Raw genomic sequence first — 21,496 nt, forward strand, 5'->3', positions numbered from 1 at the left:
TGTTATGTCATGACATCACTTCCGGGTACTCGGCGGCGCCGAATTCAAAGAAATGGAGAAGCGGCGGTGCAGATGGAGACCCAGTCAGACGATGGCGGTGAAGGTAGAATGCCACAGTCTCCCGGTGGGACAGGAGACCCGGGTGAGCCGCGGGAGGGGGGGGGACGTCCCCTCCCACTCCTTGGAATGACAGCCAAGCGGCTTCCCAGCCGCATTGGTTGTCATTACAAGACAGCCGGCGGTCAGCTATGGACACCAGTACTGGGGTGATGCCTCTAGCTGCAGGCATCACCCCGGTACAAGCACTTTCCGGAAATATCGGTAATATCAGTAAATCAAAGGCCGATTCCGATAAATCGGGCGAAGTGCACATCGGCCCTCAATAATCAGTCGATCACTAGTATATACACCTGGAAGGGAAGAAGGTGGTTGAAATCTCTCCCGCCACATGTCACTCTGTTCTCCACACCCGGGAATACTCTACATCCACCATCAATAGGAACAACTCAATAAGGAGTCCACCAAGTCACAATAAGACATGGATAAAATCTTCTCCAGTTATTCTCAATAAATGAATATCCAGAGGAAAAATACAAAAAAACCTCCACATAGTGTAAAACCATAAAATAAAGGGTTTATCTAAAGGTTAAGAACACTTACAATGAGGTAGATAAAAAAATAAAAGCATTTTCAATATGGTATTACGTAGGCCAGTGTTTCTCAACTCCGGTCCTCAGGGCACACTAACAGGCCAGGTTTGCAAGAAAACTGAAATACATCCCAGGTGATATCATTTGCTGCTCAGTGATTGCAGTACTCTAGTCTGCATCTCCCCAAGGTAATACTTAAAATCTGGCCTGTTAGTGTGCCCTGAGGACCGGAGTTGAGAAACACTGACGTAGGCCATATGGAACGCAATGGCACAAATAGAGCTCAACGCAGCATTATTGTTATCATTATTATTCTGTTATTTTATGCACATTTATTTCTCTATCGTTAGAGATATCCTAGCTGTAATAGCGCCGCACTATTTGTTTCCATTTTGTACACAGATTGTCTTCTGCTGTGCTGGCTGCTCACTTATCTCATAGGTTATCAGCGCAGTATTATTTTTATATATATATATATATATATATATGTATATTAGATTATCAGATGTGGTCACATGACAGGACAGTGAGACAGACCATCAAACTTAAAGGGTTAGTTCTCCTTTACCAAAAAAACTGCCTAGGGGGAGTTTGTAGATAAAAAACAAACTGTGCATCTCTGACTAAAGTTGAATAATGCCTTTCCTATAGGTGTAGGTCATATACATCCTAAACCCTGGCTGGAATACTCCCAGGATATGGCTAAGTGAGGCCTAGTCGTTGCATGAGCTCTCAAATGTTGAGCTCAGAGCTCCCTCAGCGGGGAGAGAGAGAACATGTGAGAGGGTCTCAATCAGAGAAAAATCTCACTCCTGTGATGGTGGAGGTGAGCAGTAACAACTAGGCTTCACTTAGCAACATCCTTGGAGTATTCCAGTCTTTGGGAGGTATACAAATGGCCTACACCTATAGCAAGGGCATTATTCAACTTTAGTCAGAGATGCACAGTTTGTTTTTATCTACAAACTCCCCCTATCTGCATAGGCAGTTTTTTTGGTGAAGGAGAACTAACACTTTAAGTTAATAGCTGCACCCCCATTACCTGCATAGGCAGTTGAACTAACTTTTTAAACTCAGGACAATTATTGATAGTCTTCTTTAATTTCACATACTATTACCATTCACTTCATTGCAAAAGGAATACAAATATTACTTCTTACGAACGCCAAACTATTTATGCGAAGACAAATAAAAAATACATATTTCAATTCGGTACTAAACAACCTTCCAAAAAATTTATGATAGAATCATTCTTATTTAACTAGTACCAATTTGCATATACTTTGTATTATACATTGTTGCCATATAAACCTACGTGTTTTGCACCACCTACTTCTTGGCATGTCATTATTCTGTGCACATAAAATATATGTAATTTTTTCAACTATATGGCCCACAAATTGGAAAATCCCTTTGTGTGATGTTGCAAATTTGTGACGCATTGTGATTTATTCTTTAATATGGCATATACCAGTGGTTTCCAAATGGTGGCCCGGGGGCCAGATGAGGCCCTTTGCTTGCTTTTATCTGGCCCTTGGGGAATTATTCCACCAACTGACACCAGTGATAGGGCATCATTCCCCCTACTGGGGTATGAGAAGGTGGAAGCACTTACACACCTTTATTCATTCCCATACTGACACCATCAATGGGGCACTATTCCTCTCATTAAAACCAATGATGAGGTACTGATGCCGGGGCATTTTCTACTACCAATGGCCACAGTCTGGACCCACTAAAGCCTGAAGGACAGTAAACCGGCCCCTTGCTTAAAAAGTTTGGAGACCCCTGGCATATACTAATATAAATGTCTCACCCTAAGGTATTTTATTGGAATATCGCCAATAGTTTATGGGGCGCACTATGTAACCAAAGAGAGTAATGCTTAGTAGAGACGGCTATCATGTTAAGGCAGGGATGGTGAACCTTGACAACCCAGATGTTTTGGAACTACATTTCCCATGATGCTCAGTTACTCCACAGAGTGCATGAGCATCATGGGAAATGTAGTTCCAAAACATCTGGGGTGCCAAGGTCCGCCATTACTGTGTTAAGGTGTCCACACATATCCGTGTGATCATTTGATGCAACTAAACTGATCAAATTGAATAAAAATTTACAACCAAAGACCCTTCTTTCAATCAAGTTAGTGAGCTCTTGATTGAATTTAGCTTCGCCAAAATGTTTGGCTGTAGTGGAATTTCATTGTTCATTTCTGATTGATCATATAGATACCCACTTATTTGATTGTAATTCTGATCAATAAATTATAATTTTTAATAGATCTTTACATTTATACTGAGTTCATATTTTCACACACTATTTTCAGTGGTTAAAAAAAATGCTAAACAGTGCGGTTTGTGAGGCATTGTTCAGTGTTTTAATCGATAACCGATCCCTTGCTTGCAGTTGTTTCAAAATCGATCACAAATCACTGTATATGGCCACCTTTAGAGACAGATGCATGCTACAAGAGTTAAGGCATTTGTTACCCCAAGGCTTCATATTTTCTGATATGTGCCTGCTGTACCATGTACTTGTATGAGACAGTCTCCTGTTCTCTTTGTATTTCTTCTTTTATGTGAAATCCCTGGTGTTCCTGCCATTCCTTCTGCTTCCCTATTAAAAACTGACCACACTAAGCAGGAGAACACACAGTGGTCGCTTCTCTAGCTATGTTGGGAACTCCGTATTCTTTCCAATGATCAGACTTGTCCTAACACACCCAAGGCTGCACAGCCATTTACTGGGAAGCTCTGTGTACTGCTGCTTCTCCCCCCCCCCCCCCCCCCCCCAGCTCTTATGCAAGGGATGTGATCACATATTAAAAAAAAAAAAAAAAAGGTATTTATAATGTTTCTTTTATATCTATACAAAAATGTTTTGCCTTTCATTTCCATTTTTAAACTTCATGGGTTGTTTTACAAGCTGATCATTTACAATTACTTAAAGCTAGCCATACATGGAGAACATTTCGGCTAGTTCCTGATGAACCAGCCTAATTTTGAGCCGAGAGGGGCTCTGTTAGCACTCTGTCTGGCATCCTTCTTTCTGAAAATCAAAGTTGACAGGCAGAGGGTTGTCTTTCGAAAAGCGGCTGCAGACAGCCAAGCTGCAATCATGGTTTAGGTATTCTGATAACTGTGAGTGGTGGCTGTCAGAATACAATAGCAAGTAGAGGAGATTCTTCCATCCACACTGCTTAGCATGGATGAGGAAATTGATAGATTTTTCTCATTCAGCCTATGGGTTGTTTTTAAAAGTCACTTTGAGGATAAGAAATCCTAGACTCAAGTTTAATAGTTGGTATTTAAAGTATAATATTTGCATGAAATGACAGAAGCAAGGCTTCAGCACTTGGTTGTTTCCAATATACTTTATACTCATTATGACTTTTGAGCCTTGGTGAAGGAGGAATTTTCAAATTACCAAAATGCGTTTGTCTTTTTATTATTTATATAAACATATTTGGGCTCCCATTTATCAGTGTGATGCTGTTCATCTTCCATATCATTTTCTCTAAAACATGCAATCTTTGAATCCAGCACCCCTCCCCCTCCCCCCCCCCCCTCTCCTATAGGGGGGATTCTGCCTAGTATGATGATGTCAGGGTGGTGGTCCATGTCCAAGGCTGCAAGTTATAAGGAGTGTGTCATTTTTGTCTTTGTATCACAGCTGGAAGCGATACTTCACAAAGCATCAAGCGGAGTGCCACCGTACCACGTGTCCAGGTAGCGTCTGCTAAACTTAAAGGGTGTTTTTACTTTTACTCTACATTAGCTAGTGGTCTTTTGATGTAACAATTAGGATAGAGGGTTCCATAATATCATTTATGCCTTGTTTCCACTGAGCGGACTGGTTCGGGTCGGTACAGTTTGGAAGGGTTAGAATAGTCCGGCCTATTCAGGTGAGCGTTTCCACTGCAAGTCGGACCGCCAGGGGCCATGCGGGGTTTACACCAAACGTGGTGTTTGTTTTGTGCTTTCGTTTGACGTGAGCATTGACGTTTTCCTGTCCACCAATCAGGGGAATGTATCGTGTGACGCCAGTAGCTCCACCTTAACCGTACCGTACCATTTCCTATGGCCCTACATCTGAAGGAGGACCAGGAATGGTGCTGTTTGGTTCGGTTGTATGGGCCACTTCCATAATGGAAAAACTCAAAATAGCGTACTGAACTGACCTGATCCGCTCAGTGAAAACGAGGTATTATTGTACCCAAGACCCTTCTGCCCTAATTCTGTTCAGTTTACCAGAAAAACCTCTTCACTGATCACAGTTTTATCTCTTTCAGGACAGGCTCACTCAGTGCTAGGTTGTTCTTTTTTTTTTTTAAAGCTGCAAGCTCTGCGGTGGTCATGTTCATCCTCCCTTTCGTTTCCTTCATTCCTGGAAAAAAAAAAGTTGTACTTATTTGTAAAATTTTAGAAGAGAAATTACCCTGTATATACTCGAGTATAAGCCAACTTTTTCAGCGTGTTTTTTTTATGCTGAAAAAGCCCTCCTCGGCTTATACTCGAGTCACGGTCTCACTTACCTTTACCCCGGTCAGTGCGCATGCGCCACCGCCGCTCGGCAAATCCCGTACACATTTGTCTAATCCCGGTCAGACGGTGCCTGCGCAGTGACGTATTGGCGCCGGGCGGCGCCATTTTTAAATGGAAGGCAGAAAGGTAAGTGAGACTCCTCCACAGCCCCTGCATCTCCTCAAGAGATGCAGTGCTGCGGGCATGGTACAGGAGATTCTCCTCTATCATGCCCGCAGCACTGTATCTCCTGTGCCATGCCTGTACCATCTGTGCCATCTCCTGTGCCATGCCTGAACCATCTCCTGTACCATGCCTGCAGCCCCTGTACCATGCCCGCAGCCCCTGTTTTGGGTCTCGTGGTGGTCCAGTAGCTGCTGCATTTCTCACCCTAGGCTTATACTCGAGTCAATATGTTTTCCCAGTTTTTTGTGGTAAAATTAGGTGCATCGGCTTATATTCGGGTCGGCATATGCTCGAGTATGTACGGTAAGTCGTTTCTCTCTTTCACTGGCGGCCGCTGATGAGGTGGTGCTGATGAGGCTGCACTGATGGGCGCCAGTGAGGCGGCACTGGTGGGCGCTCTGTTTTAAATCAGAAGTTTTTGTCTTCCTTTCCTAGCCAGGAAATACTGCTGCAGTTTCTAATGCACATTGTGAGAAGCTCACAGTGTGCAATAAATTCAAAGTAAGCAATTTTAGTACAGGAGAGGAGCCTGTACAAACTGCAAGACTGGAGGTCAGATTTATAACCTTCTGACTTGAAGTTGTGCGATCACAAAGGCACAGAAGACCCACATAAAAGATGTCACTTTGTCACAGCTTCTGGCTTATCTAGATGTTATAATTGTTTCCTGCAGATCTGTGTGACTCTCAGCCATGTAAGAATGGAGGGACCTGCATCCTGGAGGGGGCAGACAAGTATCACTGTATTTGTCCTGTTGGTTTTGGAGGCGATGCTGAGTGTGGTAAGAGAGATCTTCTTCCTTTTTTTTTCTTTTAAACCCACTGGAGGGATCACCAACAGGAGGAAGGAGGTCCTGATTCCTCTATATAGATCTTTAGTGAGACTTCTTTTAGAATACCGTGTCCAATTCTGGAGACCTCACTTACAAAAACATATTGATAAGATAGAACAAGTCCAGAGACTGTTAACCAAAATGGTGACAGGTCTGGGAATAAAAACATATTGAGAGTGACTTCAGGAACTTAATATGTACTGTTGGGAGGAAAGAAGGGAAAGGGTAGACCAGATTGAAATCTTTAAATACATCTAGGTGGTGAATAAAGTTCAAGAGGGCAGTTTTTTCAATATTAAACCAAAATCAAGAACACGGGGACATGGCCTCAAACTAACTGGAGGAAAGTTCAAAACTTATCTTAGAAAGCATTAGTTTACTGAAAGGGTAGTTGATGCTTGGAACAGACATCCAGCACTTTAAAAAAAGGGAACCTATTAAATATTAGGTGGCTGGTCATAATGTTATGATGGTGTAAATGCCTCTATAATATTAGGCTGTATCTGTCCTAAAAGCCAGCATTTCTGGATGTAACTTAGCCAATGAGGTTAAAAGAAATTATTTGCATGACTCTGCCAACTATAGATCAGGAGGAATTTATTTTTAGGATATGTGATGGAATGTGACATGTGAATGCCTTTTGTTCTAAGAAGACTCTGCAATGCATGATAAAGATGAAATATTAATTTCATCCTCTTAAACACCCCCTCGTGTAATTTTTTCTTCCCCCTAATGTTAGTTCTGTCTTTGTTTCAGCTCCGAAATTGAGTCTGGAGTGTAATATCGATCTCCTGTTCCTGCTGGACAGCTCTTCCTCTTCATCACTGGAGACCTTCATGCGTCACAAGTCCTTCCTCAAGCGCTTCATACAAGCCTCGCTGTCTGATGAATCTCTGGTCAATGTGGGCGTGGCCCAATACAGCACCAACGTGCAGATGGTGGTGAAGATCAATGAGTACGAGAACATTGCAGAGTTGCTGAAGTTTGTGGACTCCATGCAGTTTTTGGGTGGGGGGCTGTACACAGGAAAAGCTCTACGTTACATCACACAACATGGATTTAAGAGTACGCCAACCTTTTCTGATATCCGAGATGACCTGCCTCGTGTCGTGGTGCTACTCACCGGATCCACATCACAGGACGCCGTGGCAGAGCCGGCCTTGTACGCCAGGGACCATGAGGTCTTCCTTATTGGCGTCTCCAGCGAGGCGAATAAAGAAGAGATGGCTGAAATTGTGGCAAATCCACACAATCTGATAATATACGATAGTCCTCAGACACTCTTCAACCAGCTACCTCAACTACATAAGAGGATCTGCAGCATCGACTTCCCAGGTGAGAAAACTCAATTGGGATAGTATTTTTTTTTCTTACTTCCATTTTGACCAAAAGCAATTAAAACCAAGATGCCCTGACCAAATGTAGTAGCTGCAATTAACCACTTGCCGACTAGTCACATTGACTGTACTGCGGCAAAGTGGCTCGTTATCGTCTGGCGACGTAGACCTATGTCACCAGACGATCCTCCCACTCGGCGGCGCGCGCACGCCGCCGGAGGCTCGCTCCCGCTGTATTCAGTTACAGCAGGAGTCAGGCCAAGGGAGGAGCGGCGGTGATCACCGCTGCTCTTCCCCGATCGTCGGGGATCTAGTGTGGAAATCCGCTCACTTGTGTAAACAAAGCGGGCGGATCTCCTAAGTGACAGGCAGGGTCAGATTGCAGGGTTCAGAGGTTAACTCCTCCCTCTCCAATAAAAATTAACCCCTTCCCTGCCAGTGTCATTTTTACAGTAACAGTGCATATGTATAGCACTGATTACTGTAGTAATGTCACTGGTACCCCCAAAAGTGTCAAAAATGTCAGTCGGGTCCGATCTGTCCGCCGCAATGTCGCAGTCCCGGAAAAAAAAATCGCAGATCGCCGCCATTACTCATTAAAAAAAAAAAAAAAAAAAAAACACCAAAAATGACAGAAATCTTTCCCTTAGTTAGTAAACGCAATAACTTTTGCGCAAACCAATCAAAATACGCTTATTGCGATTTTTTTTTTTTTCCTAAAATATTTAGCAGAAAACAAATTGGCCTAAAATGATAAAAAAAATAGATTTTTACATTTTTTAGGGGGGAATTTCATATACTGTAAAAAAAAAATGTGAAAAATATTGTTGTTTTTTCAAAATTGTCGCTCTTTTTTTGTTTATAGCGCAAAAAGTAAAAATTGCACAGGTGATCAAATACCACCAAAAGAAAGCTCTATCTGTGGGGAAAAAAAGGACATAAATTTAATTTAGGTACAGTGTTGCACGACCGCGCAATTGTCCGTTAACCTAATGCAGTGCCGAATCGTAAAATATGGCCTGGTCAGGAATGGGGTAAAACCTTCCGGTCATAAAGCGGTTAAAAATACGCTCATTGAGAATTTTTTTGTCAAAAACATGTAGCTAAATACATGACAAAAATTGAATATTTTGGATATTTTTTAACTGTCAAAGTAGAAAAATTTTATTTTTTCAAAATTTTCGCATTTTTTAATTAATATCGCAAAAAATAAAAATCGCAGAGGTGATCAAATACCAACAAAAGAAAGCTCTGTTTGTGGGGAAAAAAGGACGTACATTTCGTTTGGGTACAGCGTTGCGTAACCGCGCAATTGTCAGTTAAAGTCGCACAGTGCCGAATCGCAAAAAGTGGCCTGGACGTAAGACAGCAAAATCCTCCGGTGGTAAAGTGGTTAATATTCGTTAAATATATAATCAATTTGTTTTCCTAAATAACAGGTACATTTAATCCATTCAGCTTTCACAACTATATACCCTCTATGGACCAGAGCAATTTTTAAATTTTTGCTAAGGGGTCTGTTTTTTTGTAGGCGACTTTGTCATTACTTGAAGAAAAAACTAAAGGCAATTTTTTTTTTTTTTTTTTTAAGTTTTAGATAGAGTGGAGGAAACCGATTTAAAAAGACCTGTCAAGTTTTTTTTTTTTTTTGCCTAATATGCCAGTTAGAAACATTCACCCTCTCTATTGGACCTGTTTGGCATTTATAAACGTAGGTAAAAGATAATCCTAAATTTTGGGTGATCACCAGAACAGAAATAGAGCAAAAATCTTCCAATAGGGACCCTGGTGATAACCAGGTATTTACCTCACCTTAACCACTTAAGCCCCGGAAGATTTTACCCCCTTCCTGACCAGGGGGGTATTTTGCGATTCGGCACTGCGTGACTTTAACGGACAATTGCGCGGTCGTGCGACGCCGTACCTAAACGAATTTGAAACCCTTTTTTTCCCACAAACAGAGCTTTCTTTTGGTGGTATTTGATCACCTGTGCGATTTTTTGATCATGCGCTATAAACAAAATAGCGTAAATTTTGCAAAAATAACAATATTTTTCACATTTTTTTATATGAAATTCCCCCCCAAAAAAATGTAAAAATCAAAATTTTTTAAAATTTTCGGCCAATTTGTTTTATGCTACATATGTTTGGTAAAAAAAATCGCAAAATGCGTATTTTGATTGGTTTGCCTAAAAGTTATCGCATTTACTAACAAAGGGAAAGATTTTTGTCATTTTTGTTGTTTTTTTTTTTTTTTAACGCGCAATGGCGGCGATCTGCGATTTTTTTTTGCGGTACTGCGACATTGCGGCTGACAGATCGGACCCTTGACTGACATTTTTGACACTTTTGGGGTTACCAGCGACATTACTGCAGTAATCAGTGCTATACATATGCACTGTTACTGTAAAAATACACTGGTAGTGAAGGGGTTAAATTTATTTGAGAGGGAGGGGCTGTGTGTGTCCCTAGGGGCGTTATTCTAACTGTGATTGGCTGTGGCTTGAGCTGTAGGAACAATGATCAACGGTCCTACATAGTAGAACCGTATGATCAGTGTTTCTACACGGGAGAATGACAGGCGGCTTGTTTACACTAGCCGCCTGACTTTCTCCCTCTGCAGCGGCGATCGCAGAGTGACTGGCGGGCATCGGGTCCGCCGGTCACACGCGCGGGGGCGTCCGTGACCGCGCGGGAGCGTGCCTCCGGCGGCGCGCGCGCGCTCGCTCCCCAGAGCCTCACAGGCTAGTGACGTTTATTTACGTCACTTTGCCTGTGAGGGCTGACCGCCGCAGTATATTTACTTGCGGCGGTCGGCAAGTGGTTAAAGGGATTTCTTCTCACTTTTGTTTTGGCTATGTGACAGGAAGTGAAAGGAAATCTCCCAATAGGACATGGATGGCAGAAAAAAAAAAGGATAGGTTATAACCCTACTTACTGTTTCCAAATGGAAAAAAGGTTTTGGCTTGAGTTCTACTTTAAAGGATAAGTTTACCCTTTGTAACATGTTACACCCATATTCAGGGTGTAATGTAATATGTCCCGTCCCCCCCCCCCCCCCCCCAAATTCCTCGATCTGACAGCTAACAGGGATCTTTGCCCCGCCGCTAGCTGTCACAATTTAAAAAATAAACGTAGCTCTGCCCTCCCAGCCGCGTCACTCATTCACAGTGTTCTGTAAATGGAAAACGGCAAAGTCCGGCAGCCTTTGCAGCTGTCAGCTTGTAGTTTTCGATGCACTACCACGGCGCTGTTGAGTGTTGTGGTAGTTTATTCTATCTTCCTGCCAAATTGTATTTGCTTGCCTGTACGGGATGTTTGGGCACATAGATACACTGACAGGTCAGCAGGAGACCTGAATGGCACCAGCGAACTGCTGATCGCTAGTGAAATGCTTTAAAGGCTCTATAAAAAAAAATTATTAATGCACATTTTTTTACCTGCACAAAAGTGCATTTAGTATTTTTTGTTAAAAGGTGAACTTATCCTTTAAGATATCAAAGTATTACATATATAATATTTTTAAGACAAACAAGGCTTTCTTTTGGAAATCCTATCTTGCAAAAACTATTATCTTTGTGCCAACCTATAAACGAAAATCATATTGAGGCTAAAAAAAAAAAAAAAAAAAAAATGCTTTTTTTTTTATATTAAGTGTTCATAAAAAAGATTACTCTAGATTCAAAGTATACTTTTTTTATTCTATAATTTGTATTGTTTAAAATGACACTATAATTCTTATTCAGGTAGAAAGCATTGCAAAGTTATTTACAAATGAAATAAAAGCTTTATTTGTTTTTTTTAAGGCCCTGTTCACATACGGGCGACGCTACTTCGCACCGCGACCTCCGAGGTCGCGGTGCAAACAGCGCGCCGCGACCTCGGAGCGGCCGCCGCGGACTTCATAACATTGAAGTCTATGGCGGTCGCCTCCTGGTCACCCCAAAGAAGCTTGTCGACTTGTGTCGCTCCTATTAGAACGGGTCCGCAGCTTCCCTATGGGAGGCGACCTGTGAGGCGACCAGGTCGCCTCACAGGTCGCCCTAGTGTGAACCGGGACTCAATGTGCCACTAAAAAATGTAAAAAGAAAAAAGCTTAAACCTTAAATATTAATGATTTGAAAAATAGAAATAAAAATAAGCAGGGAAGAAAGAAGTTAATTAGGGATGATTAGGGTAAATACAGCCTAAATAAGGACACATTTATTAATTATTTTTATTGTTAAGTTCGCTCATCTCGTCAAGTTTGCTAATCTCTTTAATCTGCAGTTAAATGAAAGGGAGTAGATAAAAAAGGAAAGCAGGCCATAGATGATACTATTTACTGGTGGAAGGAAAGCAAATCACTCGATTCCTCTAATCCCTCCCACAGAGCTATTGTGTTCTGCGGGCAGGGAAGCCTTTTTTTAGATCAAAGAAATGAACTTCTGTCTGTAAGTGAGGGTAGTTTAACCTCCTAAAGACTAAGCCTTTTTTCTGACACTTGTTGCTTACAAGTTAAAATCAGTATTTCTCTTTCGTTCATTGACGGACACAGCTCCAGAATCTTCTTGACCAATGGGTCTTGCTGCCCCCTACAGGAGTAGGACACTAGGCAGGAAAACACTTTACCACGCCTATGGGGCAGTCCCAGGGGGTATAATCCAACTTCCAGCTATAGGCATTCAGTTTTTTTTCTACCTAGTCAGGAGTAAGAACCTAGTTCCTTACTGGGATCTGCGACCGGACGTTTGTGGGGGGGGGGGGGGTTGTACTTGGTGGGGGCTCCTGCCTCCTGGCATTCCTGGGGATCCCTCCTGGGTCCCTGGAGGATGCCATTTTGCTGTAGCCTGTGTGTTTCTATGCACGGCAGCCATGTTTGTGTAGTCAGGCGGTCATTTTGCAGTGGTTTTCCTTTGAAAGTAGCCGTGGCCATGACAGTGGAGCAGCGGCAGTGGGAGCCCCTCCTCATCCACTGGTGCGGACTCCTGGATCTTTTGACTTCCTGATCACAGCACTTGGAGTGCAGATTATCCTGGTGGCTGAAGGTGCCTGTTTCTTCTGGGTGTTGAGTCTGGTGGGGTTCTCTCCCTCTCTGCTGAGGATCACTTGGTGCCTAGCGACCGGGTTATGCTGCCAGCACGGTGGGGGTTTTCCCTTTGCAGTGTTTTATACGTTTTGTGGGTTCCCGCTGTTGACTCATGGATTCTTTAGAGCACATCTCCCCACCTGATTCCTGGGTCCCAACCATCCATCGATGCACTGACGGTGGTCCTAGATTCCTGTAGTCCTTTGTTTCCCAGGTGGAGGTGGCTTTCGGACCCTGACCATAGGGTCTCCAAAGGGGACAATTTTGGTGTCCCCACTCTATAGCAACAATTTTGTCAAAATAGGTGGAGAAAGGAAACACCTTTGCCACCCTGGATGGTATGTGCGTCCTAAAGGTATAGAGAAGAAAGATATATATATATAGATACCACTGTGGGCTAAATATGTGTTCTGCTACCCCCCCCCCCCCCCCCCAAAAAAAAAATTATTCAAAACAAAAATACAATAGTCCCTATGGGGTTTGTGCAAGGCATATACATATAAGGACTATGAGAAATAGTAAGTATACTGTTGCATATAAGAAATTACAAAGTTTATTGTGAACAATGTCATAAAAATAAAGTGAGTGAAAACAATCACTCAAACAACTTAAAAGTACAAACAAAAGATGACAAAAGAACTGTACATAACCGTGCTAATGATTTGAAATCAAAGTATACAGTACTCAAGAGTACGCGAGCCTACTGATAGTGATTTAAATAAGATGTCCCAACATGTTTCAAAATCCTTAGACGATTTCTTCATCAGGGAAAGATGAAGTACAGAATTTTTTGTTTGTTATGGGACAGCATAAGATTGTTAGCTTCATACATTACAGAATAGCAGAGGTCAGCAACCTTTTCCACATTAGTGTAATGTTCACAAGTATTAAACACCTGGCATGCCAGTGAATGGTAGCGCATTGTGATCTCAAGCTGCACGTACCGTAGTAGAATTTTGTTCAAACGCTTTCGTTTAGGAATTTTCAACCACAGAGACTGAATATTCAAATAAGCAGGATTCATTTTTTTTTCTTGAACTAACCAAGTTCTAACAGTGCATGTGGTTTTCGTTCAGGGAAGTCTATTCATTCTAAAATCGAAACGTCAAAAGCAAAAATATTAAGTACTTTCAAACAACACTTATCATGTCATAGAATGTGCTGGTAAAAAAAAATTATATGAATATGCATATCATTGTTTTTATGAAAATCTACTGTATGGCTGGCTTTAGTTTTGAATTTTTGTGCTCATAGTTGTGCTGCTAACGGCAAATTTTTATATAATAAATATGCTTTTAATTTTTCATTAGCAATGCAAGTAAGACTACAAACATTGATTAACTGGTGCATACACAAAGCATTTTCATAGTTAACCTATAAAGAAAAGTAAACTGATGGCTTAATTGTGGTAGGTCTGGCCTGTACAATATTAATTTCAGCTGCACACAAGCTTCTGCATTGCATGCATGCTTTTCAGACCAGCCCCAGTGCACACTTTAGATCTCAGATCAGCCACAGTCCATATACTTTGGACCTCAGATCAGGCACAGAGCATTTACTTCAGACTTCAAATCAGCGCCAATCCTTGTACATAATGCCCCGTACACACGTGCAGATTATCTGAAGACTTTTGTCTTCAGATTTACCTTTTCTATGTAGTGCAAGGGCCTGCCGGATTGCATACAAATTGAAAGTGTTTAGGTTTGACCTCATATTATATGGTTTTGGTAAGTCTACAGACAAAAGTCTTCAGATAATCTGCACGTGTGTACGGGGCATAAGACCTCAGATCAGCCCCATTCCATACATGTTGGGTCTTAGATCAGCCCCGATCCATACACTTCAGGTCTTAGATCAGCCCCGATCCATACACTTCAGGTCTTAGATCAGCCCCGATCCATACACTTCAGGTCTTAGATCAGCCCCGATCCATACACTTCAGGTCTTAGATCAGCCCCCGATCCATACACTTCAGGTCTTAGATCAGCCCCCGATCCATACACTTCAGGTCTTAGATCAGCCCCCGATCCATACACTTCAGGTCTTAGATCAGCCCCCGATCCATACACTTCAGGTCTTAGATCAGCCCCCGATCCATACACTTCAGGTCTTAGATCAGCCCCCGATCCATACACTTCAGGTCTTAGATCAGCCCCCGATCCATACACTTCAGGTCTTAGATCAGCCCCCGATCCATACACTTCAGGTCTTAGATCAGCCCCCGACCCATACACTTCAGGTCTTAGATCAGGCCCCGATCCATACACTTCAGGTCTTAGATCAGCCCCGATCCATACACTTCAGGTCTTAGATCAGGCCCCGATCCATACACTTCAGGTCTTAGATCAGCCCCGATCAATACACTTCAGGTCTTAGATCAGCCCCCGATCCATACACTTCAGGTCTTAGATCAGCCCCCGACCCATACACTTCAGGTCTTAGATCAGCCCCGATCCATACACTTCAGGTCTTAGATAAGCCCCCGATCCATACACTTCAGGTCTTAGATCAGGCCCCGATCCATACACTTCAGGTCTTAGATCAGCCCCGATCAATACACTTCAGGTCTTAGATCAGCCCCCGATCCATACACTTCAGGTCTTAGATCAGCCCCCGATCCATACACTTCAGGTCTTAGATCAGCCCCCGATCCATACACTTCAGGTCTTAGATCAGCCCCCGACCCATACACTTCAGGTCTTAGATCAGGCCCCGATCCATACACTTCAGGTCTTAGATCAGCCCCGATCCATACACTTCAGGTCTTAGATCAGGCCCCGATCCATACACTTCAGGTCTTAGATCAGCCCCGATCAATACACTTCAGGTCTTAGATCAGCCCCCGATCCATACACTTCAGGTCTTAGATCAGCCCCCGACCCATACACTTCAGGTCTTAGATCAGCCCCGATCCATACACTTCAGGTCTTAGATAAGCCCCCGATCCATACACTTCAGGTCTTAGATCAGGCCCCGATCCATACACTTCAGGTCTTAGATCAGCCCCGATCAATACACTTCAGGTCTTAGATCAGCCCCCGATCCATACACTTCAGGTCTTAGATCAGCCCCCGATCCATACACTTCAGGTCTTGGATTAGCCCCCGATCCATACACTTCAGGTCTTAGGATCAGCCCCGATCCATACACTTCAGACTTCAGATCAGCCCCCAGTGCATACACTTCAGACTTCAGATCAGCCTCAGGGAACTAATTTCAAGGGCTTTCACTGATGTTGGGGAGGTGAGTGGGTTAGACCTAGTAATTTACATCCTGGGGAGCTATTGATTACAGCCAGTGCTATTGCGTGCCAGCCCGGGCATGCATGCTGAAGATTTCCAACCCCTGCAGTGGAGCATTACTTACCTACAGTGCTGATCCTCCCCTCTCCCAGTCAAGCTCTTTTGGGAATTAATAGCCAATATTAGGGCAGATTCCTGTACCTGTACTAATTAGAACACATGTAAAGTAGATAAGTGAATTCAACTTGAATATTTTATTGTCTACCTGGAATATTAGTATTTGAATAGATTTGGGTATAGTAAGGTTAAAGCTTGATGTAAATGTTCTAGCCAGCAGTACTGAAACCACACACAGAAATGCATACAGCTACCTAAAAAAACACTTGGCTGTCTCTTGCAGGTTGCCAGGCACAACCTCTGGACTTGGTCTTCATGTTGGATGCCTCCTCTGGGATTGGACAAGAGAATTTTAATCGTCTGCTGAACTTTGTAACAATGGTCTCACTCCAGTTTGACATAAACCGGGATATCACCCAGGTGGGACTTGTCACATATAGTAACCAGCCTGAGACCATCTTTAGTCTGGATGCTCATGAAACTGTATCGGGCCTCGTCAGTGCCATCAACCGGGCCCTTTACCTGGGAGGTTCACCATCCACTGGAAACGCTCTTCTACATATCCACAATGATGTCATGTCCATCCAGAAGGGCGCTCGGCCTGGAGTAAAGAAGGCTGTGATAATGCTGAGTGATGGGCGCGGAGCGGATGATGCAGTGGTTCCTGCACAGAAGTTGCGGGATGATGGGATTTCCGTCTTTGTCATTGGTATAGGGAAGGTTCAAAGGAATGCGCTGCTGAGAATAGCGGGATCGGACAGATTCCTCACTCACATACCGAGCTACAATGTGCTCAGCCAGTATGAAGAAGACATCGTACAGCGTGTGTGTGAAGGTGAGTTACCAAATGTGTGTCTCCAGACAAAACTTATAACTTTTGTATAAGATAAAGAATGGTTAAATCCCCTGTAAGTATATTTTTTGCTGCCTGAGTCCAGTTGGAAGAATTTACTTCACTTCCTCTCCTGGAGACACTGGGATTGTGTATAAAACTGATAGGCAGACTCCTGCCTGTCAGGTGAAAGCGTTCAGGTGGCTGCATTGCTGCCCAATTGCCTCCACACAGCCCCTGAACCGGCACGTGCCCCACCATGTTTTCAAGGCTCCATTTGCCCATCTGCAGGCCTGTGACTGACATGGCAGTTGCCGGCGGGTGGAGGGGAGGGAGGAGAGCAGGACACACGTCCCCTCTCCTCCCCTTCTTGCTGTGAGCTGGAAAGTGATGTCTATGACGTCACTTCAGGGTCAGCATCTCAGTGTCCCTGGCTAGCAGAGCTGGAAAGCAATGTTTTGCTATGCAATCTGCATTGCAAAACATTCAGTGGAGCGCAAAGTAGACATACAGGGTCTTTTGGACCCTGCATCAGTGGTATATTTAGGTTTTGTGCTGCCCTAGGCCTGACTAATCTCGTGCACCCCCTAATTTAACTATGATCCACCCCTTCCTGTCAAGGCCACACCCCTTCCTATCAGTACTGATGGCATATCAGTACCCATCACACACCGTCATCAGTGCCCATTAGTACAGCCTCATCAGTTTAAGGCCCCTTTCACACAGTGGACCGTTCAGATCCGCCTGTTCGTTTTTTGGCGGATCTGAACGGTCCCCCCATGCATCCCTATGGGGCATCGGATGGCAGTGGAGACATGTCGGCTGACATCCGATCTGTCAAATCTGGACGGATGGAAACCCAATTTTCCATCCGTCCAGCGTATCGGATGGGATCGGATGAGAACGGACAGACGGTCCGTTCTCATCCGATTTCCCCCATAGAGATGCATGGGGAACTGACAACTGTGTCTCCGCACACAGCGCGGAGACACAGCTGTCCTCCTGCTGCTCAGCGGGGGATCGGCGGCTCGATCCCCCGCTGAGAAAAACGTAATCCGTCTGACGGACGGATAGTGTGAAAGGGGCCTAATAATTTCACAGCATGTAAAATAAAATTCACCAAAAAAGAACTGGCTCTTTTAACTGGAATTTCAGTAGCACAGGGATGGTGATGACCTCCCACTATAACACACTGCCAAGTGCCAATACAATGTGATTACTCAAAATAACTGGATCTGATAAGATGCATAAATATGAGATAAATAAATAAAATCACATCCATAAGAGTCCATAAAGTCCATTAATAAAGTGCATAGAGCATTTCAAGGTGTATTCATGAGGAGTCCAAAGTGCAATCATGCATGATCAATGGTGTGAATTATAGGACCACCCTTGCTTGCCACCACCTTCAGTGCCTGGACAGGTGGTGGCAAGCAAGGGTGGTCCTATAATTCACACCATTGATCATGCATGATTGCACTTTGGACTCCTCATGAATACACCTTGAAATGCTCTATGCACTTTATTAATGGACTTTATGGATTCTTATGGATGTGATTTTATGTGATTTTAATAATCTCATATTTGTGTATTTTATCAGATCCAGTTATTTTAAGTAATGTGGAGCCTGTGGCGGTGGGAGGCAGCATGGGACAGGTCAGGGAGGGCAGGGGCTTTTTTTGTGCGGGGGGGGGGGGGGGGGGGCTGCAAAAAATCCCTAGAACAGCCTTGTTGGCCTAGGCCAAGATACAGGCAGCATAGTAATTAGAGCATATTTTGCAGTACATTTTTTTTTTTTTTTTAGATTTCATTTTTTTTTACATTTTTTTTACAGTACATGAACCCTAACAGAATGTAAACTGTTTAATGATTTTTCATTGATTTCAGCATGCATGAAACACTTGATGAAATCACAATGCAACGTCATTAAACAGTTCACATTCTGTTAAAATGTACTGCAGTCAGTGCACAGCTGCAGCACAGTTACATTTAAGTTAATTTTACAGTACCTGCTCGCTGCTCCTGCTGTCCTTGCCTGGGGGTTCCCGGGTTCTCCTCTGCTCCGTGCTCTGAGACTGCTCTCTATCCCCTGCTGTCTCTCTCTCTCCTCGTCCTCTCGTGCAAAACTGTGCAGGGCACCCCAGGGCAGGGATGTGCAGGGATGGCGCCGCGCGGAGGAGGGTGGGCGGAGAATTAGGCTCCGCCCCACCACCTAAATTAGGTGAAGTTAGGGCCGCAGCATCTATGGGGACCGTGACACTGTCCCTCCCCCTGGCAAAGTACGTCGCCGCGACGCCGCCCCTTCAGCAGCTGCAGTGAAAGACAAGCCGCAAGTCTGATTACTTCAAGCCGCCGGCCACCTGGGACTGCTTGTGTGAGGCGGGCGGCGGCCGCGGAAGGATACAGAATGTTGCCGCCGGTACCCGGGTCCCGTGAGAACAGGTTGGGGGGGGGTTTTGTGCAGGGGGGGCGGCTTTTTTGCCGCCCCCCGCAAAGTGCCGCCCTAGGCCTGGGCCTTGTCGGCCTAGGCCTAGATACAGCGCTGCCCTGCATGTCTCATTAAAGAGAACCTGTCACCTAAAAATCAAATCATCACATAGGGGACTTTGTCCCCTATGTAATGAAAAAAAAAAAAATGTTTTTGCAAAAAAGTTACACCCAAGCCCCCCAAAAAAATAAATAAAATTTGAGGCCCCCACCTCCACATATACACACAACAGGGGTGGCTACACGTGAAAACGTTGATTGCGTGTATATGTTGCATATCCCCGCGCATGCCGGAGTGAGCAATAATTCTAGCACCAGACCTCCTCTATAACACTTAACTGATGACCTATAGGGGGCTTTTAAATCGCCTATAGAAAATATAGAGTACTGAAGTTTGTTGCCATTTAATGGATGTACACACATTTAAGGTTTGACCTGCTGTGGGTATCTGTTTACTCAGGGCAACCTCATCTTTTATCTTTCAGTTTCTTAGGCCTTTGCGGTAATATGTAGTTTTGGAACTACACTTCTCATGATGCTCAACTACCCTGCAGAGTAGGGCTGCAACTAACGATTAATTTGTCTGTCGACTAATCTATCGATTATTTTTACGATTAGTCGACTAATCTAACGATTATTTAAATTTTTTGTTTTTTTGCTTAATCTAGTGTTCTTTCTTTGATTAGTCAAATAATCCTTTGAATAACTTTACAAAAAATGATACGTACAACTTGTAATATAATATTTCAACTTTTATTAAAGTTTTTCCAAAAAATACTTCAATGTGGTTGAAGTTTCAGTGGCAAAAATAAAATGTAAACAACGCTTTAACATCAGGCAGGAATAATGCCATTAATTCAAAACCAAAAGCATTCAAAATGCCATATAAATTATAAAGCACTGCAGTGCTCAACAACACTTGTGCAACTGTGCAAAAATACAAGAGACACATAAAGTGCCAAACACTTTAGGGCATCAGGCATGAAAAATGCCATATCTGCCTAACACACTTTAACTTCTTTAAACTACAAGTCAGCTCTCTGCCTTCAGGTAATCTTTTGCTGTATTGGCCATTATTTTTGGCCATTACTTTTGCACAGTGTTGAGCAGTGCTTTTGTTGGACTAGTTGGCTCCTTTAAAACTTGGTTACTTTTTAGGTATCTTTTCCATATACAGTGTTTGACCAGTATTTTTTTTGGTGTGTGTGTTACTTGTAAATGTAAAACATACCTAAAAACTAACATAGTTTTAAAGGAGCCAAGTCCAACAAAAAGCAAGCACCGCTCAACACTGTGCAAATTATAATGGCCAATACTGAGGAAAGATTACCTTAAGGCAGCCAACAGCCATCTTGTAGTTTAAAGAAGTCCAACAATACAACCCAAGAGAGTGCAACAGGTACAGGTTGGGGGCCTGTACCTATAATATAGCATTGCAATGGAGGAAGGTTAGCATATCGACATGCTCTGCAGTTAGGCTTGCTCTTTTTTTAGTCACAATGTTGCCAGCAACTGAGAAAAGCCTTTCAGATGGGGTTGATGTTGCAGGCACACACAAGGAACTCTTTGCCAGCATGGCCAAGATGGGAAACCTCCCTTCATTTACCTTCCACCATTTCAGTGGATTGTCTTCTTTTGGAATGGCCTGCTCACTAAAGTACATGTGTATCTCATTCCTCACAAATTCACTGTGAATTTCTGGATCTTGGATGTGACCAGTGTCATCCTCACCATTACTGTGGTGTTCATCTGAATCTGAACCGAGTCCAACATAGACACTTGCCTCTTTTCTGAAAGTTTCATGTCTGGACTCATTGCACTGGCTGACTGAACCTGTTCCTCACATTGACGTTGATGTGTTTGCTCTTCCTCATATCTTCTTTTCTCTTCAAGAGCAAGAGCTTGGACCTTGAGGTGAACTTTTAAACTATCCTCTGCTGCCAGGAATTTTAGCTTGCGGAATCTGGGGTCCAGGGCTGCTGCAATAAGACATATATTTTCTCCTCCGTCATCTCTGAATTTAGTTTCCCTCTCCCATCTTGTGGTCATCTCCTGTGCAGCAACATTTTGGAAAGCCTTGACTGCCGCTATCTCGCAAATTGTGCTCTGTATGGATTTCTGGAGGCCTTTTACCAAAGGAGGTAGAGCGGAACCAGTCACATAGGACTCTCCACTCAAGAAAACAGTAGCACAGTCAAAAGGCTTCAAGACTTGTTCCA

General features: G+C 43.4%; 1 protein-coding gene across 1 annotated transcript in view; it reads left to right on the top strand.

The window, feature by feature from the left end:
- The window catches only part of VWA2 (von Willebrand factor A domain containing 2), a 97,887-nt gene that overhangs the window by 70,236 nt on the left and 6,155 nt on the right, over positions 1-21,496 (top strand). The window contains exons 9-12 of the mRNA XM_082267952.1: positions 4,326-4,381; positions 6,036-6,143; positions 6,951-7,529; positions 16,242-16,793. Of these exons, the coding sequence (XP_082124078.1) occupies positions 4,326-4,381; positions 6,036-6,143; positions 6,951-7,529; positions 16,242-16,793 (1,295 nt within the window). The remainder of the gene's footprint in view (positions 1-4,325; positions 4,382-6,035; positions 6,144-6,950; positions 7,530-16,241; positions 16,794-21,496) is intronic.

Source organism: Pelophylax lessonae (genome assembly GCF_965119305.1).
Source record: "Pelophylax lessonae genome assembly, chromosome: 9".
NCBI classification, from domain to species: Eukaryota; Metazoa; Chordata; class Amphibia; order Anura; family Ranidae; genus Pelophylax; species Pelophylax lessonae.